The sequence below is a fragment of the Cyprinus carpio genome, chromosome B3 (assembly GCF_018340385.1).
Source record: "Cyprinus carpio isolate SPL01 chromosome B3, ASM1834038v1, whole genome shotgun sequence".
NCBI lineage: Eukaryota > Metazoa > Chordata > Actinopteri > Cypriniformes > Cyprinidae > Cyprinus > Cyprinus carpio.
Window position 1 is genome coordinate 25,118,294 of NC_056599.1, and position 26,426 is coordinate 25,144,719.

Below are 26,426 nucleotides of genomic sequence, written 5' to 3' on the forward strand. Positions count from 1 at the left end.
TAGCTTTTATAGAAAATTTTATTCAACATACATTTTCCAGCAAAAAGGCAATATACAGGAAGAGTTGTCGTACACTGCTGCTACACGGAGGAATTAGACTGGAGAGAGAGAAAAAAAATCAAAATGAAAGATGTGATCTGCAGGTTTTCTTTGTACTGCACTTAAACGAGACGAACTGCTGCAATTAGTCAAGGAAAAAAATAAAGACCAAATGAAACTGTCAGGATCCGAAATAAAACTACACACAATGAATATGAACATATGAATTGATCTGTACCCAACAAATCGGTGTTTTTAATTTTACATGTTCATTCTTTAAATATACAATTTGAATTGTTTTTACAAAGCCAACTATGCACTAGGGAGCATTCCTTCTGTGCTTAAAGAAAAAAAAAAATGGTATTGGTTCATTAATGCTGGTTTCTCAAAGTCACAAACCAGTCTTCTATAGGTCTGCAACCTCGTGCCAACAAACAGTACAACAAATCTGGAGCCGCCAGCAAGAGACACCTCCCTCCACATCAGAATAATCCCACAGCCGGTGACAGAGGAGCTAAAGAATGGGGGATAACAACAAAAAACAAAAACAAAAACTTTATGGGGAGAAGGGGAAAGGGGGTGGGGGATATGCAAATCAAACTCCAGCCAAGATTACATTTAACAGTGCTGAGAAATGTAAAACCTTGGATATTAAGTGCCAACGTGCAAGATGAAGTACAGACAATTTATTTCATTTTTATTTATTTTAAAACGGATGCTGTGGCTCTTTATTATACAGGATTTCCAGAGAACAAACTGAATTTCTCCAACCAAACTAAGTGAGAAAGAAGAATCGTGTAAACATGAAAATGGACTAGTTGCACTAAGGGACCAGAAAAATAGACAACCATGTCAGGGCAACTAGCAAAAGCCTCAGCCATTTGCAGTGATTTTTTTTTGTTGAAGGATGGAGGAGTCCTTTTAATCATCTGCAAATGACAAACCTCCTCTTTCCATCGCCTCCACCTCACAATGCAGCAGCTTTCTTGCCGTAACAATTCTTTTTAAAAAACGAACTTAAAAAAAAAAAAAAAAAAAAAAAAAAAAAAAACAACAACAAAAAATAAAAATCAAAACAAAAGTCTAGGACATACTGTTCCCCCTTTCTTGTTAAAATCCAATTCATTCTTCCAGACAAACAGGCAGTCAATAGTTAGAGAAGCCAAATCGAACAGCCTCAAAAGGAAAACAGGAGCATCAGCAGTCACTCCATTAGCTGAAGACTGTGTACCCAGACAGCAGGTGTTAAAAGTGGTGCACACAAGAGGTTTGGTTAAAGTCTTTAGTATGGTCGGTTACAGTGGGGGCTTGGTGTAAAGTTGTGAATCTTGATCGCTTTTTCCAGATACGTGTAGCGACCTCTCTTTGGAGCTTTGTTGAAGTGGTCGAGCCCTAACCAAGGCCTCGGGTGCGACATGTTCCCTGAGAAAGGACAGAATACAGCCAAGTTGGCACAAACGTAAACACAATGTCTACTGATTGAGACTACAGAGGTCAAAGGAGTGTAACATACCTGGCTGTGGCTCAAAGTCTTTCAGATTCACCTCGTAGTCTTCCTCATTAATATACTGATGCCGGCCCATCATCACGATTGCAAACTTGAACTAAAACAAAACAGAGGTTTAATCTTGTTTTGATGTCAACTGTCAAATGCATTTTTATTTTGTGAATGATCATAAATTTAATCTGGACTACGATCTGCTAATTAGTGAGCAATGTTCATTTTAAATTTATGTATTCATTAATTTGACCTAAAATATTGACTGAATTTGAAAATGTACACACACTGACATAGATATATGTTTATATATATAACTGGGTGTTGTTGGTTTTAAGTTTTTGTATTTTTTGTTTTACACAGTGATGTCACGGTTAAACAGTGTTGTTTTTGAAAGTTGGTGTTTGAAATAGGCTAAAGCTTTTTATTCATAGATTTTTACTGATTTCTGCTGAGTTAATATTTTATTTACAGGCCTATAATTCATTGAATATAGACCTGCTTTAACAGTTGTAAAAAACAAAAACAAAAAAAAACATTTTAACTGAAGAGAAAATAGGCTAATCTTTTGTTATCCTCGCAGCGGGGCAAATTAATTGTAATTAATTTAATAATAAAAGTTGATAATAATAAACCTACTAAAAATAAGAATGTAACAGGCATACATTAATTGGAAATGCCAAATCCTCTTAATACTGCCAATAATTGATGTTTTTGACAATATTTCTGGCTATCGTCAATACAAGTTCATCGCCTTTCGATTTATTTTCTATATGTAATAGGATTAGTCCAACGAATCGTTTATATTTTTTCGATTTACGGACCGAAAGCCTCGTACGTTCGGTTTGTAATGAAATATGTGCATCTCTACATCTTTACTGACACACACACTATATATATATAAATAACACACACTTCCGCTCAAGTAGGGATCAGTAAGACTTGTAATGGTTTTTCAGAAGTTCATCTTCTGCTCATCAAGGCTGCATTTATTTAATAAAAAAATAAGAAGTATAAGCGTAATATTATATGATAGTATCTATATATAAAATAAAAACATGACAAAATTTTCTATTTTATTACAATCCTTCCCAAATAATGGTTTCTGTTTTAATATATTTTAAAACCGTGCACCTGCTTATGTTATCCTGTGAGGCAAAGCGGAATTTTTATTGGATAACGTCACATGATCTTCAGAAATCATTGAAGATGCTAATATGTGGATTTTCTGGTGTGGAAACTGTTGTGATGCTAATATATTTTTGGAACCGGTGATACTTTTTTTTTCAGCGATTCTTTTGATGAATAAAAAGTTAAAAAAGAAAAGCATTTATTTAACATAGAAATCTTTTCTAACAATACCTACAGTTCAAAAGTTTGGGGTCAGTAAATTGTTTTTCTTTCTTTTTTTGAAAGAAATTAAAACTTTTATTCAGCAAGGATGTGTTGAATTGATAAGAAGTGATAGCAAAGATTTATATTGTTAGAAAAGACTTACATTTTTAGAAAATATTTATATTTTGAATTCTTTTGAACTTTTTATTCATCAAAGAATCCTGGAAAAAAGTATTGCAGTTTCCAAAAAAAATAAAATATTTGGCAGCACAGCTGTTGCCAACATTGATAATTCTAATAAATCAACATATTAAAATGGTTTCTTAAGGATTATGTGACACTTTAAACTGGAGTAATGGCTGATGGAAATTCACTTTTGCATCACAGAATTATTATTATTATTTTTTTTAAAGTATATTAAATTAGAAACCATGATTTTATATTGTAATAACATTTTGCTAGATTACAGTTTTTTTTCTTCTATATTTTTGATCAAATAAATGCAGCCTTGATGAGCAGAAGGCACTTCTTTAAAAAACATTACAAGTCTTACTGATCCCAAACTTTTGACCGGTGGTGTGTATGGCTGAGAGAAACGGCCAAAAATATACAGTGCAGCGCACTGCTCAATATTCCTCTCTGTGAACCAGAAAAAGCAATGTTCACTCAAATAACACGACGACAGGAAACTTCTATGCAGTACACTTGTTTCTGTTTGCAAGAGAGCTACAGCACTGTAACATGGCAACGCTGACTGATCTGCTCCCCTCTATGCTCTGCTCACATGTGCTGATAATAACTTTGTAGGACTATATATTATTTGGATAATTAGTCAAAAAAATTAAAAACAGCTTTAATTGTTGCATAGAATTGAATGAAAATACATTGATATTTAATATAATATTTTCTGTCCAATTATGTGTTACTTTCAATAAGAGTGAGGTTATTTTATTGGCTTGTTTTTTTCATTGTCAAGTAAAATTAAAAAAAGTCTTACAAAATTACTTTTTATCATTTAATAAAATAATAAATTACTACAAAGCATTTTTGGTTTCGGTTTTCAATAACTTATAAACAAGAATAATAAAACAAAACATTTATAGATGCAACTTCTGAAAAGGACATCCTACATAACTCAAAAACAATCATTTATCAATCATTAAAAAAATTTGGATCCATCATCAAGTGACACTAATATCTGATTATGCACTTGCCAAGCAGGAAATTGTTAAGTCACATCAAGTCTCAAGGATGTTACTCGTCATTCTTTTAAGTCCAAGGTAGTTTATGATTGATGCTTCCCTATCACTGTTTATAAGACAATGCCACATTGTGGAGCCAAGATGAATTACTTGGCATGAGAAATTCAATATTGTTGCACAGTAAAACATAAGATAAACACACCTTTGGACAACAGTGACCGGAGATGTGCATTTAAGGGTTAATGTGCAAAATACTTCCAGGTTGAAAAAAATAAATAAAAAATAAAAAATACTAATTGGGATTACATTTGCAAAGCTTCTTACTTTCTCAAACTCTTTCTCCTGAATGTCAAGCATGCTCTGAATTCTCTTCATCACTTCTCTGAAGGGTTCCCCCTGCCACAGTAAAATGCACACATTAAAACAGACACGACACATACAAACTGAACAAATGACAGCCATCCACCTACACGGCAAAAGAAAGCGGCAGCTGCCCGCCTACACATGCACTCAGCTAACACACCTGACGGATCTTGAGCAAAAAGGGAATTCCGAATGTGCCAAAGACTTCCTTGTGGAAATGTGCAACTGGAATCAGCATTTCATTCTCCTTGTCCAGGTCCACCTGGTCGAGAGGGATTTCCTGCCATGAAAGAAATGGAACTTGTTTCCAGGGGAACAGCATCCACAAATAAAAGTGGCATCTCAGATGCGGAATCATTTTAAGAGGCTTTACAAGGGAACAGATCCTTTGTTGTGTACATCAGTGAATGATGGGCTTTGAGGGCTGACGTGTATCAGCTCTTCCTTACCTCTATTCTGAACGTTCGACTGGCTGCAGGAGATAAACATTCTAGCAATTCATCTTCCTGGTGAACCCCAATAATTTTGTAGCTGACAATTTCTAACAGCCTACAGAGAGGGCAAAAAAAGGACACGGTTAATATTAGCAGTGACCAGTGAAAGGGGTCAGAATTATGGTCAGAGTGACTCATATAATGGATTGCAGCAGCATCAATGAGTTATTAATGTATGACTGGCTGATATCAGCTCCAGTCTGTTATACTTCCTCATGCAATGTCATAAAAACAAGATATCTTTAAGAACATTAGGTATGTTAGATTAACTATAAATTAATCATAAAGCATTAACTATAAAACGCCTCTGCCCTTTATAGTGGGGGGGGGGGTTGGCTGAAAAGATACATGGGAAGAGTTTTATGCAGCACTAGGTACATGCAACACTACCGTTCAAAAGTTTTGAGTCAGTACGATTTTTGTTATTTTTTCTTTTATTTTTATTTAACCATGAAAGGTCCCATTGAGTTACAGAAACTCTTCTCTCAGGGAGTCCTGGCCAAGACTTTGATAAGTTATCAAAATGTTGACGGACAGTTTCAAATAAATGCTGTTCTTTTGAACCTTCTATTTAAAGAATAAAAACAAATGTATTAGTTTGCGCTTTCAACACTAAATTTAAAATTTTTGAGCGCTAAATCAGATTATTAAAATGATTTCTGAAGGATGATGTGCTGAAGATTTTGCCACCACGGGTGAAAAAATATATATTAAAATACATTTATTTTAAATTGCAATTACATTTCACAATACTGTTTTACTGTAAAACTAAAAAAGAAAAAAGTAACACCTCAAAAATCTTTTAAAATTACTACAAAAATTCTAACACAAACCAGGGTTTTAAATCATTTCAACATCACATAACGACTAGAACAAAGTAATTTAAAAAGATCCATTTGTTGAAGGCAAAAACTAGAAAAACCTCAAGAGTCTCACGACCCATTTTTACCGCCCTCATGGAAAGTCCCTTAAAGACCTCTCAGAGCAGACTTGAAACAGAAATCTCTGATTAATGAGAAGTGCACTGAATTGAGAACACACAGACCTCAGCTTCTCTGAGCCTTTGTCGGACAGCTCCACTGCCTTTTTACATTCCTCCAGAAGGTCCCGAACACAGCCATGCTTGTCAGGGTATAGTGTGATCTCCTAAGGTGAGGGAGAGAAAATATTCACATTGAGAAGTGTGCAGAACATAGTGGAAACATACAGTATTGCAAATGAGAAGGGCTGGCTGGCATGACGGTATATTCAATGTAGAATCATTGTAGCAACTTCTTACCTCCTCTCGAAACATACTGTTGAGCCAAATGGCTTTGAAACTCCTCCTGTTCTCAAAGTCTGTGATCTTCATCTTGAGCTGTGTGTGGGGAAGCAAAACCATGAATAAATCAGATGCCCGGAACGTAACGGCTTAGAAGATCTCGTATTCCCTAAGAGGAGTGGCCAAGTGGAAGATAAGGCCTCTCTCACCTGCTGGTAGTACAGCTTCTTAGGCTGCCGGGGCTTGAAAAACTGCAGCAGGTCTCTGAGAGTGCCTTCATAGTTGTGCCTGAGTGGGTTGCCAGGGCCGTCTCTGTACCTGAGAGGAAGACGAATACAAATGAAGGTTTATGGATGAAAACATGGGGGAAAGAAGCCACACCAAACAAAAAAAAAAAAATGAAAAGACGTACCCCTGTGACTTGAAGAACTGTAGGAGCATGGGGTCAGTATTTAACCTCTGCGCAACAGTCTTTGCCACCTGAAAAATGAAATGAGATTATTTTTCTCAGAGGTTCTTTTGAATGTTCCTGGCACGTTCTGACCTACTTTTAAAAAACCAACCTGGAAGTAGTTCATCCGGTTCGACAGTGTCACAACAAAGCCTGGGTCATTGTGAATGGTCTTGTCACAGAAGATGACATCTACACGGTGGTACAGGTCTCTGAAGTAGTCTTTTGCAGTAGGCAGCTCACTGGTTTCATTTTCAGGATCATCCCTGGTGGCAATACAACAAAACAACAAATCAATTTCAAGGCCCTGTTAAGCTGTGTAAAATAACTTAGGAATTAAGACAACGAATACTTACTTCTGGAACACAATTATGTCTCCATCCATCAGCTCATCCAGAGCCTTGTCCAGGGAGACGTCATAGTCTTGTATTCGCTCTGTTAAATTCGGTTTAACTTCCTGTAACACAGAATGCATCATGTTTTAGTGATATGTTCCTATGTAAATCTGACAGAACACATTTACTCTAACCATTATGAATGAACAAAATAAACCAACACTCAAAAGTTTAATTTGTACATTTTTAAAATGTAAATAAACAGGTTTTTATAAATGCTTAATATTTCTGTGGATTCTTTGATGAATAGAAAGAATAGCATGTATTTGAAATAGTAAAGAGACATTCACAAGTCAATTTTGATCAATTTAACAGACCCTTGTTGAATAAATAATTCCTGAAAAGTAGGGTACATACACTGATGTTCTAATGCTTGAATCGACTTGCAGCAGACAAACTAATTTTATTTTATTTATTCAAAATGTTCTGTTTTTATTTGATTGTAATATAACATTACATGGGCAAATTGTCCATTTTATTACATGCATATCATGCATCTCTACTAACCACTTACTATACAAACTTACAAATGATAAATGCATCATTACAAATTCTGTGTAAACCAAGTCTTACCTCATAGAGGATAAGGCTAGTTCCCTGCTGAAACCCTGCTCTTTCACACATAACGGGCAGCAAGCCTCCTGTTTGGGTCAGGGTTAGAACAAAGTAAGCATCAGAAAGGATCGACATCAGTTTACTTAGATCTTGACAAAAACTTCACGAGAACAATCCTTTTAGACATAGATTTGAATACTCACGTATTTTACAGGATATAGGTGTGTAGATATGTCCACAATAATTTAAGCTTCTGGTTTTTGGATCATACATCTTCAAGAACAACATAACATCATCTGAAAATCCAAACAAGGTTAAAAGGCTGATGCTATCAGAACTGGAAACATTTTGTAGACCGTTTTTGCTCTTCAGTAAGAATACGCAATTGAGACGCGAAATATCAATTGCCTAAAATGGTTGTGAATATACTGTAAATGCACACATTGACACTCACGGTCTTTGTCGAACTTGGGTAACGTTGCACCGCTAGCGGCCATTTCTGGATCTACAGTTTCCAGAAATATTGTCCATGGATTCTCGTTATCGCTCAAGTCGATCATCTGTTTGTGAACATGAAATGAACAGCTTTATTCTCACATAGAGAGCAACATAAGAAACAAGAATGACTTTAAAAAATACGGATGTTTAAAAAGTGCCAGACTTACAGACTTGTTGCAATCTGCTTCATAATCCAACATGGCCGGCCGTTTAGTGCCGTTGCTTCTGGCCTGCATTGGCCACAGTCTCATCTGGTCCTGTGGGAAACCCTAAAGGAGAAACAGACGTCAATTGAGACTCTCCATGGACACACCAAAAAATAAATGCAACTAATTTGACATTAACTAAACAAACACCAAGAAATGAGAATTTAAAACAACCTAACACAAGCTTGCCTAACAGAGTTGTCAGAACAATTCTCACTGATCCAAATTTCTGAAAAGTAGTGTGTATACAGAACAACACAATGTTCTGACAAGCTAGAACACCACAACTCCCGACTAGCCTAACAGAGTTGTCAGAACAAACTATTTCATAATAGACAATACTGCTGGTTTAAGGATTCGCAAGCTCCCAGAATGCACTGCAGCATTAATAAATTATGATGTTACTGTAGCAGGATTATCTTTTCGCTGTTTGCTCACACATTCGCTGTGTGATGTTAAAAGCTTATTTATTTCACTGCTGGTTGACTGTCACCATGAAAAAATTTAAAACATTAATAACTGCTTTGAAGGTAAGGTATTAATAACTGATTTGTAAAGGTAGGACTGCAGAGTTCATCATTACGAGTCACATTAAACCATAAACAAAAGGCAGTGGCTATTTACACAGAGCAAATAGCTATAGGTTGTATTTACACTGTTAAAATAGCAGGATTTTCTGCCATTTATACTACTTGTTGCAAATAGTGGCAATTATCTGCACCTCAGTATTGTAGTACATTATAAAACAGTATCCAATAATAACGGTGTAAATTTTAATTTAAATGATTAAATGGATGGCACCTTATTGGGACAATAAAGCCCTCCCTACACCTACCCAATACTTTCAACTTTTTGATTATTTACTTCATTTACATTGAAAATAAATGCTATTCTGTTGTTATTTGAAATTTGAAAAGGGAGAAAAAAAAAAAAAAAGTTTGCCATATGGCAGATTTGAACCTGGGTCGATTGCGTCAAAATGAGTACAACACACGTTTCACTAGGGCTGTGACGGTATGGGATTCTTTCTTACCGCGGTGATGAAGCAACAAGAATCGCGATTTGGCGGTTAACCGACCAACCCCCCCCCCCCCCCCCCCGGCGGCCGCGTCACACACTCAAGAACGCATGCAGCTTGTAATGGAAATGAACTCAATGGAAATTAATAATTATAATGCAGTATTCTTTATTAACAAATAAACAAATAACAGTAACAGTTATACTAAATGGTAAATATTAATAATTAACTAATGATTAGGCTAAAGTTAAACTTTCTTCTTAATAATTATAAAGCAGTATTCTATTATAAACTAATAAACAAATTAACATTTATATTAAATTGTAGCTAAATATTAATAGTTAACTATATAGGCTAAACATGAACAACCTTTTTTAAAGTGCAAAATAACAAAACAAAAAGTGAACAAGTGTTTTTGTCTGTTGGGCCGCTTAAGTGAATCGTGCTGCTGCTTTTATTTTTCCGTCTTCATGTTGCGTGACAGGAAAACCAACATGTTAACCTTGTCAGGTTTCAGCGAGGATCTTAACGGGGTGACGATGTTGCCAGCCGCACTGAATACACTGAGGTAACCAAACGGCTACTGGTCCTCAGTCACAGTCCACCGTGAGCAACTGAATGATTCTCTGCAAACTGCGCGTTCATCATTAGTTACGGATAACTTTTCCCATTCAGCCCTACATCTGGAGAGTCTTCAAAGGGCAGATGTGAGCTCCTATGTTTTAAACCGCGCAGGTTTATTTACCCGCATGCTGCGCTCATGTGAAAGGGCTTTAAAGGCGCGCGTTCTGTAGACCCCGTCGCTATGTTAAGTGAATCGTGCTGCTGCTTTGATTTTTCTGTCTTCATGTTGCGTGACCTCGTATGAAATTGATTTCATTATAATTGCTATTAGTATTATAAACAGTGCAGAATACGTATTTGTTAATTCAACTATGTGGTGGCATTTGTAAAATAAGGGACAAATCGCGTCCCGTATTGATTTGATAGGGGACGCATCACTTTACCTTTAAATAGCTAAGGGGCGATTCCGTATCTTAAGGGACGGGTGGCAACCCTAGGTGCACTATATTTGTCTTTCAAGACTCCAACCATTTTTTTTTTCAGGTTGCGCGTCAACTCCGTATCTTCATCGGTTGGGAGCAAAAGATCCTCAGTTAATAACTGTAGGACTGATTTAACAGACTCCTGTAACGGTCTTTCTCGGAAGACAGCGCATCTGTAAAATCCGCAACCTTCTTCAGCGCTGCATCAATGAAAATAACACAGCACAACGGAAACAATGTGTGTATCAATTGTTTTATGAGAAGGTCATCCATCACAACCCGCCTAATGGCTGGGACTTGCTCAAGAACGCGCGCAAAACCATTTTCTGCTTAGTGCCCCTGCCCGTGTTTGTGTGTATTTTAATTTAACATTATCTGTAAACATTACAAGTACTGAAACATGGCTAGCAGTTAATTAAAAGTCAGACACACACAAAAAAAAAATCCCCCATATGTTTAATGGACTGTCCCTCCCTTGCGCAGGATGCGGGCAGTTTTCCCCAGAAGCCCTTGAACATAGGACTCGCGGAAAAAGTAAATTATTAGCAAAGATGAATGTGTTTATAGTTCAAATCACACACCATATGCAGTCCTGTAACTTTCAGCAAAAAAAAAAAAAAAATCATGTGCGGTGATGACCTCACACCGCGGTAGGCATCTCATTAATGCGGTATTGCGGTGATGCGGTTATCGTCACACCCCTTTCATATTTGATCTTGGGTAGTTTGGGTGTATTTTGTTATGATGAATAGTCTGATCACATGTTGATTAGAATCTGCCAACAATGCAGGCTATTTGCACTAAGTGTAAATAGACACTCTGTAAACAAAAATGTAATAACGACAAATGTTTGTTGCCAACGGACAATTTGCTGAACAAGAAATCTACAGTTGCACAGAGCAAGTATTTATTGGCTGACATTTTGGCAAGGCATTTTGCATCATTAATGAATGAATTTATAAATAAAACAGGATAAACAAAGTTTTGGTCAAAAACAGGATTCAATCAGATGTCATCAAGAGAAATTGTGTCAAGTGAAGTCTCACCATGGTCTGTGAGAGGTTCTGAACAAACTCAGCCAGAGTGGAGCTCTTCAGAACTTTGAACACTGTGTATTTTACTTTCTCTTCATCATACATGTCATTGCCCTGATGCCCGCAGAACTGGTCTTCCGTCACCATCTACAGGAACAAAGAGCTAATATTTGTTAAACAGAAACACAAAGTAGAACAGAATTACATAAAGCCTACTCTCAGGATCTATACTTAATAAAGACGAGACCTGTCAAACAAGACCTGAAATGACCCATTTTACCTGCCACACCAAGTGGACCAATACATCTTCATTTGAATAAACAAGCGTGCCTGATTTAATCGGGCATTATGTGACTCCGTACCTGTACTTGCATGTAAAGGTGAGCCTCCTGCCTCTCTTTTCTCTTCTGGGCTTCCACCCTCTTCTCCTCCTGCAGCCTCTCCACCAGCTGCTGAGGGATATCCACGTCAGTGACCGGCTGCAAGACCTCACCTGGACATGACAACAGCACTTATGAGCACAGATGGACAAAGGACAAACACAAGCTGTGGGATCCACAACTAAAAACAGAGTGGTTTCCATATGGTCAAAGTGAAATTACCTCATGCTTATATATATTATAAAAAAAATAAAGATAGGTATAAATAGGTGTGTGTATATATCTAATGCCACTCACTGAGCTTGGACTCTCTGATGTACACCAACATGTAAGCGTTGGTACAGTGACGCACTGACAAGTCGTCATCATGACCACCGTAATTGTGTTCAATGGCCTCTTCTTTAGTGCACCGTGAAACGACATCGTCATCAAATTTACACCACTGCAACAGGGAACAAACAAACATTACATCTGGAAACAAAATGATGAAAGCATGTGGGAATGAATTTCATAAACCACTTCACAGGAGATCTAACAAAATCTTTGACACCAGACTAAACACTACAATTAGTAAAAAAAGCAGATACAAAGGAGGGCTCCAGACTAACATGAAAACTGGTGGCACCATCACCTGATTTGGTAGCATTTTTGTTGGTGCAATGTTATATCTTCTTAGTGGCCTTTGTGCTTCTACTTGACAAGACAGACAGACAGGAGAAACAGGAGATGACTAGAAAGGAGAATGAGGAATAGAACAAGCCAGAATTCTGCAAGTAAACTCTGTCTGCTGAAGCTTTGTTGCCATAAGTTGAGCGCTGCCCATGTAGCATCAAGATGACAAAGGATAAATGATATTTTTAAAACATTTTTATTCGACAAGTACGCTACCAGTCAAAAATTTGGGGCTGGTAAAGCTTTCTTCCAAATGTCTGTCCAAATCCCGTTATTTATTGCCCCTTTGACACTGAGATTCACACAAAACCCGTAAAGGTCCCGTAATGACACGTGACATCAGGATGTGACGTGTAATGTAGGAGTCGAAAACGCTAGGCACGTTAACTTTCACTTAAGCTGGCGAACGATCTCAGCTTCAGCGTGGATAGTGAGGAGCTAACTGATCTCTGCTTCATTACAGTTTGCACATTTTTTCATTGCAAACGTTGATCTGCCTTCAAAACACCCGGTAAAAAAGTGGCACAATAACGTGCGTCATTACTACGGCACACCCTTTACAGTATTGGTTCTGGCTTTTGTTCACGCAGCGCTCGTTCCGGGACTGAACCCAGCAATGTTACTAGGTCCCCAACCCGGGATCGATCCCAGAATCAATCCCGGGATGTGTCACACAGAATGTGATCCGGCAATTTTCCGGGACTAACGTGCAATGCGAAAGGAGCTTATGTTTCCTCTATTGAAATCTGAATTAAATGATTGATTGCCCGGACTGTGTATTGCATCTGTTCAAACAGTTGGCACACAGATGTTGTCTTACACCGTGACAACGTGCTGTTGTCTTATGAGGCAGGGGAAGAAACATAAAAAACTGGAATGCACAGCTTTATTCCATTCTGCCCTCTCCGCCAGTCTTAAAACTCAAAGAGGTCTTTAGACAGCCTCTATATTGTTATTTTCTGCTTGACTTGCACTTTACAACTACACAACCTTGTTCCTGCAAAGACCTTCAGCATTTTTTCTACAAACAACTTCTGATGTGTTTACGTTTTATGTGGCGTGAGAAAAAGACAAAGCTAAATTTGATATGAGCGGTCAGAAAAACAAATTTACAAAAATGCAATTTGAACAGGATTTTTATGTATTGATATTTTATGATATTAATTAATATTAATTTATGTTTTTGACATTCACACTTACTAAATATGATTGAATTTCAAACAAACATGAACAAAAATCGCATTTGGACCGACAGGCTGAACAAAACTGAACAAAAAAAAGATTTAATGTCTTTTGAAGAAGTCTCTTATGCTCCCCAAGGCTGCATTATTGGATTAAAAAAAAAAAAAAAAAATTTTTTATTTTTTATGTGGTGATTGGTATCATTATAATTTACTGTTTTCTATTTGAATATATTTTAAAATGTAATTTGTTCCTGTGATGGCAAAGCAGCCATTACTCCAGTATTCACTGTCACATGATCCTTCAGAAATCATTCTGATATGCCAATTTAATGCTTAGGAAACATTCCTTATTTTCAAAGAAAAGTCACTGCTTGATACATTAATGCTTCATATGCAGAAAACACCAAAATTCAGTCTCAGTCTGGAGCCCTCCAATGCGTTAAGGTTTTACTTTAATAATATTCACAAAACATTTCATGCAACCACAAGCCACCCACAAAATCCAACCCATTAACCACCAACAAAAAAACTAGGGACCCCTGAAATGAAAGGTTCTCACTATTGGTGCGATGACACTCACTTTGCCGTCTCCTTTAGGATTAAGGTAGACGACGTAGTGACCCCCGTGGTTGTCTCCACTGTGCACCAACACGGCATGGAGAATGTAGTTGGCCGGGTCTTTAACATCTGGCTTCTGCAGAAACTCATCCAGAGGTAACTGCTCTGGGAATTCAAACCTGTGGGGCACAACATCAAGTATCAGGCTCAGCCTCCATTTCTCTTACATCATATGAGTGAAAGTGAGCAAGAGATTATGGAGAGAGTGCATCTTTAAATGCACCCTCCAGTCCATATTCAAGTGTTCAGTTGACAAACATCATTTAGATGAGTCACTCTCAAAGATATTTTAAGAGCGTAATCTCCCTCTCTGCATGGCACATATTTATTCAGACCACCCATAAATCAATCCTTATTTCAGCCATCACAGAATTTACTTTAAAAGAAATATCAGTGTGACTCATTACATCACAAAATCAGCAGATACTACACACAGATAGAACATCTTTACATCTACAAACGTATTTACCTGTCATTTATCTTAATATTTTGGTCAGTCTGAGGGTCGTACATGAACCTCATGAGCTGTAGGTGCAGAATAGGAGGGAAGGTCAGGAACTTTACACCCTTCTCTGCATCCTAAAAGACAAATGAACCACAAATAAAGTCAAAACTCCAGAACAATGAATTAAAATATGTATCAGACACAACAAGATGATATCAATTTTTGTATAGAGTTAAGGCGCAGTCACATCAGCAAGACTTAAATTAGTAAACGCTGCAAATTTGCTTGTTAAAAGCTCAACAAACTTGAATCCCACGTGCAGTGCACACAGAGAAATTTTCACCTTGTGTCCCTCACATGAGATTCCAGCATCTTTTGAGATGATTAAGGTAAATGTGACTGCACTTTTAGGGTTGGTTAGCACTGGAGGGTGATGTATGCAAACCCCTCACCTGTAGACCATGCTCCCCCGCATCATATTTGTTATCCCCATCCAGCTGTTCCACTGCCACATAATCCTTGAATGACTCAAAGACTGCAGGGCAGAGAAGGTGCATTAGTAACCTCAACACAAGTACAGCAGATACTGTGTGCAGTCCGACACAACATTATGAACTGGTATCTGAAGCAGTCTGAGCTGAATGCATTGATTTTGTCCTGGAAGATTTATACATTTACAGACCACACTACAATAAAGGCCTTCCTGGAACAGAAAGGAGGACAGCATGACAGAAGATCAGAGAAAGCCACACTTACTGTTTTTCTTTCCTTTTATGCTGAGTTGGATGTCGTAGTAATCCTCTATTCTTTCTGACCGATAGTCGACATGCTTACACTGGATGTAGGACTGAAATGGAGAAAACACCCAAATGTGGTGATGCTGAATAATTGAATCAGATCTCGAGCGAAACAACAGAGAGAGTCTCAGTGACTTACCACCATCTTCCCCCGGAAGAGCTTTGGGATTGTGCCCTCCACACAAGTTCCTTTCATCTTGTTCTCCACATTGTCCAACAGCTAAAAATGGAAAAATCACACAGTGGTTGGACCCAAATCACGTTCATCTAATCTGACATGACTAATCCCTCAATTGATCAATGAGTTAAAAGAGAAGGATCCAAGGGGATTCATGGAGATCAGGCTACTCACCACTCGGCACAGTTCCTGTACATCATGCTGCATGAAACTGTCTAAAGTCTCCCATCTGCAGAAACAGACACATATTTCTAAATATAAATATGTATGGATAAAAGGTAAACAAACAGTCGCATGACTGACTATGAATATTTATACAATGACATTAGCAAGTCTCTGATCTGCCTGCATAACATCTAGGCCAAATGCCCCTTAATTAAACTATTAATTGCTTACAATGTTTTAGAGGGTCTTATAAAACAGAGAAACTTTCTATAGATTTCCACAAGTAAGAACTGAAACAAGAAGGGAAAGAAAAGGTGTAGTTTGTTAAATTATGGATTTTACAAGAATTACCATGAATATGTTAATTTAAAGGTTCATGGCCAAGGCACTCAAGGTCAAGCAAAAAATTAAAAAGCCTTTATTGCATCATACACTGAACAAAATTATAAATGCAACACTTTTGTTTTTGCCCCCTTTTTTCATGAGCTGAACTCAAAAGATAAGACTTTTTCTATGTACACAAAAGGCCAATTGCTCTCCAATATTGTTCACAAATCTGTCTAAATCTGTTAGTGAGCACTCTTTGTCGAGATAATCCATCCACCTCACAGGTGTGGCATATCAAGATGCTGATTAGACAGCATGATTAATGCACAGGTGTGCCTTAGGCTGGCCACAGTAAAAGGCCACTCTAAAATGTGCAGTTTTATCACACAGCACAATGCCACAGATGTTGCAAGTTTTGAGAGAGCGTGCAATTGGCATACTGACTGCAGGAATGTCCACCAGAGCTGTTGCCCAGAGGTTTGCATAACCAAAGAATTTCTTCAAAAACTGTCTCAGGGAAGCTCATCTGCATTCTCGTCGTCCTTATCGGGGTCTCGACCTGACTGCAGTTCGTCGTCATAACCGACTTGTGTGGGCAAATGCTCACATTCGATTGCATCTGGAACTTTGGAGAGGTATTCTCTTCACGGATGAATCACGGTTTTCACTGTACAGGGCAGATGGCAGAAAGTGTGTATGGCGTCGTGTGGGTGAGCGGTTTGATATCAATGTTGCGGATCGAGTGGCCCATGGTGGACGTGGGGTTATGGTACTGGCAGGCGTATGTTATGGACAATGAGCACAGGTGTATTTTATTGATGGCATTTTGAATGCACAGAGATACTGTGATGAGATCCTGAGGCCCATTGTTGTGCCATTCATCCACAACCATCACCTCATGTTGCAGCATGATAATGCAAGGCCCCATGTTGCAAGGTCCTGTACACAATTCCTTGAAGCTGAAAACATCCCAGTTATTGCATGGCCAGCATACTCACCAGACATGCCACCCACTGAGCATGTTTGGGATGCTCTGGATCGGCGTATACGACAGCGTGTTCCAGTTCCTGCCAATATCCAGCAACTTTGCACAGCCATTGAAGAGGAGTGGACCAACATTTCACAGGCCACAATCAACAACCTGATCAACTCTATGCGAAGGAGATGTGTTGCACTGCGTGAGGCAAATGGTAGTCCCACCAGATACTGACTGGTTTTTGGAGCCCCCGATACAGTAAAACTGCACATTCTAGAGTGGTTTTTTTGTCATGGCCAGCCTAAGGCACACCTGTGCAATAATCATGCTGTCTAATCAGCATCTTGATATGCCACACCTGTGAGGTGGATGGATTATCTCGGCAAAGGAGAAGTGCTCACTGACACAGATTTAGACAGATTTGTGAACAATATTTGAGAGAAATAGGCATTTTGTTTACATAGAAAAAGTCTTAGAACTTTGAGTTCAGCTCATGAAAAATGGGGGCAAAAACAAAAGTGTTGCGTTTATAATTTTGTTCAGTGTAGCTAGAAAAATTAGAAACACATACAAATAGCACACTTAACTGGAAAGAAAAGCTGGAATTAAATGGATTTGCAATTCAGAAAAATTAACAAGAACATCAACAACTGAGCACAAAACATTCATTCAACATGAAACTCACTTCACATCTCGCACAAGAATGTCAACTGGCAGACGTGTCATGTGTCAGTGCCTGATTCATAACCTACCCAAAAGACTTAGTCAGCTTCTTTGTCCCAACAGGCTTATCGCTGTGTTGGAGCTCATAGAACACCCTCTGCAGGGCGAGGGGAACACTTTTAGAGGAATCATCTCCCTCAGTAGGCATCATATAAACCGCCTGGAAAGCAAAAACAAAGCTGGTTCTGACAAATGCACAGTATCAACCTTTATTTTTCTTCTGAAAACTAAAATATTTTAATGAACAATATGCAATAAAATCAATATTAAGTCAATATTATAAAGTAAAACTAAAACAAAACTTGTACTGACCTACAGCTTACATAGTAATCTTTAAAAGTAGACTAACATCATAAAAGCACATGCGATAATATTTTCTACATACCATTCGAAAGTTGAGACAGTAATGCTTTTTTACTACTTTTAAAGGGTTATTTCACCCAAAAATGAAAATTAGCCCATAAATTACTCACCATCAAGTCATCCTAGGTGTATATGACTTTCTTAAAATCCAGTCTAAGTTATATTAAAAATTGTTTTTGATCTTTCAAGCTGTTTCATGGCACTCAGTGGGTGTTGCAGCGCTTCAGTCCAAAAGAAGTTAAATAAAAAGCACCCATCCATTAATAAAAAAAAAAAAAAAGAAAAAAAGTGTCTTACACTGCTCTGGGGGGTGAACAAAGTTCCTCCTGTAGCAAATCGATGTGTATTTGTAAGAAAAATAACCATTTAGAACATAATAATCACTTGAATCTAGCTTGTGCCAACTGTTGTACATGGAAGCAGTTCCGGGAGAATAAAGTATGAGGTCAGCTTTGCGCATGCGCCGCTCAGGAGTGAAGAACACCGAAGTGCAGCAGAGAGATCAAAACAAAACAATGGTCACTAATTAGAAGTTCAAAACAAGGATTTACAAAGAAGAATGTCAGAGGATTTCAATAAAAGCCAAGAGGAGACTGGTTTTCCTTTGCTAAAGTAAGGAAACTTTGCTTCCTTTGCTCCTGTAAACAAACAAGACTCACAAGACTCATACGTCATCCTCCCGGAGCTGCTTCTGTTTACAACTGTAGGCACAAGCTACATTAAAATGATTATTAGGTTTTGATTATTGAGATCTTTCTTACAAAACGCATCGATTCACTACAGGAGTACTTTGTTCACCCCCCGGAGCCATGTGAGACACTTTTATGGATGCGCGCTTTTTATTGAACTTCTTTTGGACTGAAGGAATGCAACACCCGCTGAGTGCAATGAAAAAGCTTGAAAGATCAAAGACAATTCTTAATATAACTCCGACTTATTTATGGGCTAATTTTCATTTTTGGGTGAACTAACCCTCTAAGTAAGGACACATTAAATTGATCAAAAGTGACAGTAAAGATTTGTTTTAAAACATACATTTCAAATAAAAGCTGTTCTATTGGACTTTGTTCATTAAAGACCATGAAAGAATGTATTCACAAATACAACTGTTTTCAACAACAACAAATGTATCTTGAGCACTAAATCAGCATATAACAATGACTTCTGAGGGACCATGTGACACTAAAGACAGGAGTAATGCCATTACCTGAATAATTATACATAAATAAACACACACATAAAATATTATATATATATATTCAAATAGAAAACATTTTTTAAATACTGACCCCAAACTTTTAAATAGTAGTGAATAAAAATTGCCATGATTGTATTGTTTTATGTTCTTATTTAAAAAAAACAAGGTGAAAGTTATAGCCTGTTAATAACTTTGCCCAGCACATGGACACACTGATACCAGTTACGATTATCAAGATATTCTCTTATTTCACATGTTCTTTCCAGCACAAAGTGGATCCCCATCCGGAGAGATGTACGACTCTAATAATAACCAAATATAACCAATAAAAGGTTCAAAATATTGCCACAGTTGGCAGCACCTGAACACAAACTACATCTTCTCTCATCATCTTAAAATAATGCATCCTTTTCAGTAAGGTGAGGGATGCAGTTTGAAAGTAGGTTATATTTCATTGGATCTTACAGTAAGGAAAATCAATTTGCAGAGTAGGAAATGTATTTTTATCATCTGCTTATTGGTTCATACTGCATTCTGTAGGAATACTGCAAATAATCTTCTGATTCTGATATAGAAAGGCAGATGTCTCACCCGTCGAAGCTGGTTTGTGAAGAAGAGAGTCTGTAGTAAGCTGTTCATGTAACACGTGGCTCCTTGATTCTTCAACCCCACATAACCAGTGTGTTTCTTAGAATCCCAGCTGTAAGTAAACCAGTGACATCAGCTACCTTTGCTCATCAAAAGCTCATCAACACTGAAAACATATGCCACTAAGAAATGACTTACGCCACACCGTGAGGCGCATCAGCTTGAACGTAGACCTCAAAAGTGACCTTATCATCCTCCACAAAGCCCCGTTCTGGATCAGTCACATCCTGAAATCAACCAACATCGGCTAATTAGCTCTGTACACCTCCGATAACACCAGCTCAGCAGAGACATTCATACAAAACATGGAAACTTACACTCCATGACATGAAGTTGGAAAACCCCCAATCGTTTTCCTTGTGGAAGAACAGGTGACTAATGCGGCGGCTAAAGGATTTCTCATCGTCTTTGTAGTTGATTATTTTGAGCATGGCTTGAGCATGACATGACCAGGACTTCAAACGAGGAGGAATCAAATTAGGTTTGGTTTAAAAACACCCAGTAGAAAGAAACCTGCTAAATATTTTGAAAAAGCCAAAGTGTATTAATTTTACACAAAATAAAGAAGTCCATTAATGCAAGGTCATCACTAAAATCGTTATACCAGAAAAGGTACTGGCAGAGATTGCTTACGTAGAGTCTGACTCAGCATTGCACTGAAGGAAGAATCCAACACTCTTCTGGTGAGGTCTGTCTGGGTAAAAGCGCGGCATCACCATGATCTTCCAGGGCAGATTTCTTACGAAGCAGGGTGGGCTGAGAACAGACTCACTCAGCCTGCTAAAGCGCTCCACCACAAAGCGGAAAGTGGCTTCCGAGCGCCAGCTTGTGTCTATTAAAAAAAAAAAGATACAAATGCAGATGTTCTTTCATTCATAACTTGACAAATTAAAATAGATATTAAAAAATATGCATGGTGCTGCAATTCCACGTGTTTCTTACCATCCTCCATGTCCTCCTCTGTGTTGTTGTGTCCATCTGCCATAGCCACGTTCCCATTGATGACTGGATTCTGGGGAATTCTTGGAGGATCATCTGGGTCCCCAGCTGAAAAAAAAGTCAAAATGGGAAATTCCCTTGTCAACTGGTTCCACCCCATAAGATTTCTTGCAATCTCACTCTGATTATGGTGACACAGATCCACAGTGCAACAGGTAAACGAATGCTATCAGCAGCATCTTTCATCAAAAAACTAAACATGATCATTCAGAATTTAGCATGTGTAGCTCTACACATTATTACATCTCACTCTGATTATGGTGACACAGATCCATTGTTAAACTGGTTATAAACACAGGGCAAAAACACACAGAAAGCACATTCTAAGTTAGTCATCATTTTGTATAAAAGGTACATTGCCATCTCGCTCAGAGCAAACGGATTTTAACGCATCTGACGTTGTAATTATGACTTCCCAACATAAATACAAGTTTCCTAGCTGTAAATTGGACATAAATGGTCTCAAGTCCTACTTATGATTGGGACACTGAGATAATTCTGATACCCGAGTTTCCGAATTGGACAGGCCATAACATATAAACACTGCACAGGAGAAAACTATTGCTGTAGTGACAATTTTATTAATTTTTCCCACAACATCTACATGGCTTTCTCTTGCAATTACAGGCAAGTATATTCTCTAAATAAATAACCATTTGATGCATATTCACATTTATTTGCCTGAAAGTCCAGGATCTCTAATCTTCAGACTCCAGATAGAGAAGATAATGTATAAATGGCAATTAATGAATAAGATGCAACATTTTTTTTAATTTAAAATCCACTGGATTTTAACTAAACATCTTAGATACATTTAGCCTTTAATAAGATTTCACCCCCAAAATAGACAAGAACGAGCCTGGTGTCCTGCATGATTCCTATTCTTTCAGACAACAAAGCACCTGAACATGGCCACTTTAGAAGTGGAAAGTAGGACATTTGCAATAGCACGTATAGACAGCATAAAATGCATGTAAAAACAAAGCAAACAGGTTCTCTTCCTGTCTAAGCGGGTGGTTCTTGGCTAGAAAAAAAAAAGATGCAATGTGAACCAGACATTTTGCCGTTCAGAGAAAGGCCTGAATGAGTGAGATTAAAAACAGGCCAACCTGCATGCTTCATGGCAGCACGCAGCGCCTCGTTTGCGCATTCCTAGGCCTGTGATATGATATGTGGCGTGATGATTATGTGCATGTCTTGATGGTCTCCGGACAGCAGCATCAGAAACGCCCCCACACGTGCACTGCAGAACTTTGATGAAACGCAGCGCTAAAATTAACGTCAGAAACGCAACGAGTGAGAAACCGCAACCATGTTCTGTGGCCTTTCAAGTGCTACCACCGCGATCGCGGGTCTGCACGAGCCAAAAAAACAGCCAAGCAAGCCGTAATCACTAAAAATGGCGAGCGGTATCACAGCATGACTCGTTATACAATGAAGAAGCAGAAAATCCCCGCGCGCTGTCGGCGGATCCCCACGCGCTGGCACAGTCATTGCGATGCCTAAAACACATCAAATCTATATTGCCAAATGACAGCATAGGTACGCACCCCATATTATTAACAATAAGGCTGTCACTGAGAAAAACACGCTACATTAATGAGTCGTTTCTGAGTTGATCCGCTCGTTGTAATGTTACCCCCTCCCCCTCCACACACATATAGCTGCGAAGCTAACGTTTCCCTCCGCAAATCGAGCTCTTATTTCTCTGCAAACCGTGTCATCCGACACTATCCGATGAGTAAATTAATTACTTGGTTCGCGGATCCTTTGCTGAGCCATCACGCGCCGCGGGCCGCGCCGTCACCCAGATATAAACAAACACCGACACAAGCAGGCCTCGCAGAAACCGATCTGTGCAAAACACAGTCCACCATCTTGGAATAAACCTGCCATCCACTCCCCCTAATCGAGCCGCAACACTTCCTATGCGGAATGCATCCAAAGCCAATAACAACAGGAACACATTAATAAGACATTGCGAGAGCTAAATGCATCTTAACCGATCAGGCATCGCACAGAAAGCCTGTCATCGTGCATGTAGTTCAGGAGCGACTTACAGCTCAAAATGGTGCTGTTGTCCAGCAATCATCATCTGATGCTGTTTATTTGCCTGCACTAGCACTCAACAGTAAAAAAATTTAAAAAAACACACACGCGGTGGCGGTACACCAGAATTTGCTGACTATGGAGCAAAGCCATTCAATGAAGCAGCAACTCGTTTTAGAAATGTCTAAACACGCAGATGTTCCGAAAGACCACTAAACTGCCAGATTAAATCATGAACTAGTCAGTGGATAAATGTCAGGTTGAGTGCTCTTGCAGGATGGTGTCAACAGCAACGATTTCCCCGTCGTTTCGATCACAACTCACAGCACAAACAATACACCGTGCACTTACATCCTCTCCATTCTGCACGTGAACACGGGCTCGTTCGTCCAAATAACTGGCTCATTTGTGAGCTTCTGCCCCCGGATGCTTTTGAAACGTTGCCCACGGGATCTACAGGTGCAACCGAGGGGCTCCTTACATAATCAGATCTAAACCTGACACGGTTCGCTAGACAGAAGAGCTTAAAGATGGGCTGCGCCACGTTAATGCGCGCAGCACAGAACTAGCCAAACGCTAACAGAAGACAATCCAGCTCAAATAACCGTCACGCGGACAGAATTATTTAAATAAATCAAACGCTGTGTGATTTTTTTAACAACAAAGTTGCAGGTTAACTTGACTCAAATGAGGAGATGAATAAAATAAGACGGACTTTCTGCTGACTGGTTAAACTCCTCATGCAGCGCGGTAGTGAACGGTTAACGTTAGCTTCTGGCTAGCTTAACAAGCTACCGGGGTCAAAACATGCGACAAAGTGGCTTGCTATTAAACAGATAAAACAGTTACAGATCTGGATTAGTGTGTTGACGTTAGCTGTGATGTTAAATGAAAGGCTGTGAGCGTTTGATTTCGCACGAGGCCTTGACGTACCCTCCATCTCCATGTCCTCGGGCTCGCTGAGCTGCTGCTCGCCGGCTTTCTGCTGCTGCTGCTGGCTGTGATGGTGGTTCATGTCGGCGGCTGTTGGGGTGGGATGGTGCCTGGGCTCTTTGTCTCCCTCGGGCCGGTCTGGTGGCTGCTGGGGAGTCGGAGGACGCGGAGGTGGGGTAAACAGGTCGAGCCTTTGCGGCTGGGCCTGCACTAAGATGACCTCGGCCTTGTCTGCTGTCAGCGCCGGGGATGGAGGAAGGGAGGCCGGTGGGGGAGCAGGCAGAGAAACGCGGACGTATTTGCTCGCTATTCGCCCAATCTCGGCGCCTGGGTGAAGGGATGCTAAGGTTAAGGATAGTCGGCGGCCTCGGGCTTCTGCTTAACTAAGGCCCGATGAATGAAACCCCGGCTTTCCCCCGTATTAGTGCGGGGCGAATGCAACTCACAACAGCCTGCAGCCGGGGAAAACACAGATATAGCCCAGCTGAAGCTAGCTAAAGTGATAATAAAAGAAAAAAGAGCGCGACTCATGCGCCTCCGAGAGGTTATTTTAAATACAACTTTCCCTGCAATGTTTCCAGTCCGTGTGCTCCTCCGATTGTCCCTCTTTTGGGGGGGGAGGCGGAGAAAATATCTATTCCATTAAAAGGATGTTATGTTGTGATATCGCTATTATATAGGTTTTAAATCTCAGAGATGATGGCGTTTTTTCGCCTCGCCGTTATCACAAGTGAAACTAACCTGAACATCTAACGCTCGATTTCACCCCGAAGCTGCATCCCAAAAGGCTATTCGAAGGAGAAAAGCTAATTTTGCCCGGTCACGGCCAGAGCCTCTCTCACCCGCTCCCGTGGTTTATGTTCAGTTGTAGGTAAAACTCAAAATGGCGGTCGCGCTCCTCTCTCGAATGTCACATCCGCGTGGAGAGCCATGGCGCTCGCGCTGTGCGCCTAAACACGAATGCTGCCTCGCGACAGAGTTTACTTAAACTTAGCGGCTTCATCCTATATATTTTGTTATTGTGTTATATTTTTTATGACTAATAGCAGCACCCTTGTTGGTCATGCAGTATGTGTGTTGTATACAATTACGGAATTGTAATGTATTATTTTATTTAGCAATTATTTAGCAAAAATTGCTTATTGATTATTTTTCAAACATGTCCGGCAAATTTATTTTCTTTATTTAGCTAATAAACGGTAACATTTCCACTTTCAAAGCAATGGGAGCTAATTGGTCGATATTTAATTGGATTTTCTCATTATTTTGTCAAAATGAAAACATTTTACTGTCAAAATAAATAAATAAAAAATAATAATCTCAGACCACCTGATACTTCACATAAATTAAAAAAATGCCTTTAATAAACCTAATATATATATATAATCTCAGACCACCTGATACTTCACATAAATTAAAAAAATGCCTTTAATAAACCTAATATATATATATATAAGAAAATTAAAGAAATGGAAGGAAATTAAAAAGGTAGTTTTAAAACAAAATCCTTTTTTTATTAACAATATACAAACCATAATGCAAACATGAAAACACATAGCCTATCAGTTCAACTTCCCCACCTTTCCCTCCCTCCCTCTTTAGAATAGGTTGGGTATATATAGAATAATCAGAGCGGTGGGTGTGTATGTTCGTAAGTTGTTTTGTATTATCCAGGCTATGGGGTGGAAGCCAGTGTTGCACTTCTTTTTTTTTTTTTTTTTTTGCAGACATAAGTTAAAATTATATCTTTTGATAAGGTTTCACAGCTGCTCCAATGTTTTGTCAAAACCCGTTTTTTTTATTTTTATGAAAATGTAGTAAAAAAAAAAAAAAAGAGAGAAAAAAATCCCTAATTTTCCTGAAGGTCCATCGTTTTATAATCCACTTGTCAAAGCCACACAAGCTCTTTTGTGATGTGTGTTATAGTTCTCCATCATTATAAGTAATTGTAAAGGAATAGTTTGAGATTATTTCCCTTATTTTAACTACATGATTTATTGCTGCTGCTGCTGCATTTAATACATGTGCATTATTCAAAATACATTGTCAACACTGTAAAGATTTATTGTTTTGTGACCATTCAGTAGATGAAGTTCAAAATCAGTTGGAAACAAGACTCAATCCATTCTTTGACACCAATGCTGGATTTATCAGTATTTATTGTAATAAATATTCAGCATTATTTTTGTATCTGACCATAGCTTGTTCTCTGGCATGACCATGGTGTTGATATTTTCAGTCAGCTTTTTGCTCACAAAAATGGTGATCTGTATTCTGTACTGGCTGCCGTATTGTTAATACATCAGCATGAACAAGATGTTTGTGTTCTGTTTCAAATTAACATTTGTTTCAATCAAATACCATTTTAGCCAAAAC

At 38.7% G+C, this 26,426-nt stretch overlaps 1 protein-coding gene across 5 annotated transcripts; it reads right to left on the reverse strand.

The window, feature by feature from the left end:
* On the reverse strand, positions 1-24,982 carry LOC109058214 (ubiquitin carboxyl-terminal hydrolase 7). Of its 5 annotated transcripts, none has more exons than XM_042720393.1 (31): positions 24,792-24,982; positions 21,012-21,116; positions 20,703-20,901; positions 20,387-20,525; positions 20,208-20,296; positions 20,013-20,121; positions 17,890-18,020; positions 15,844-15,898; positions 15,631-15,711; positions 15,451-15,541; positions 15,147-15,229; positions 14,719-14,828; positions 14,191-14,368; positions 12,073-12,217; positions 11,758-11,888; positions 11,408-11,542; positions 8,259-8,360; positions 8,048-8,153; positions 7,797-7,889; positions 7,612-7,679; positions 7,000-7,100; positions 6,756-6,909; positions 6,605-6,672; positions 6,402-6,510; positions 6,211-6,288; positions 5,977-6,077; positions 4,887-4,986; positions 4,598-4,717; positions 4,399-4,470; positions 1,553-1,643; positions 1-1,461 (listed from the first exon to the last, which is right to left on the reverse strand). In XM_042720393.1, the coding sequence occupies exons 2-31, from the start codon at positions 21,052-21,054 to the stop codon at positions 1,322-1,324; spliced, it is 3,222 nt and encodes a 1,073-aa protein (XP_042576327.1). In that variant the 5' UTR covers positions 21,055-21,116; positions 24,792-24,982; the 3' UTR covers positions 1-1,321. The 5 variants fall into 5 exon arrangements, with proteins under 5 accessions (XP_042576327.1, XP_042576329.1, XP_042576324.1 ...); XM_042720395.1 differs by lacking the exon at positions 24,792-24,982 and adding an exon at positions 24,051-24,692 and having other exon boundaries at positions 14,212-14,368; XM_042720390.1 differs by lacking the exon at positions 24,792-24,982 and adding an exon at positions 24,051-24,692.
* Positions 24,983-26,426: the final 1,444 nt, after the last annotated feature.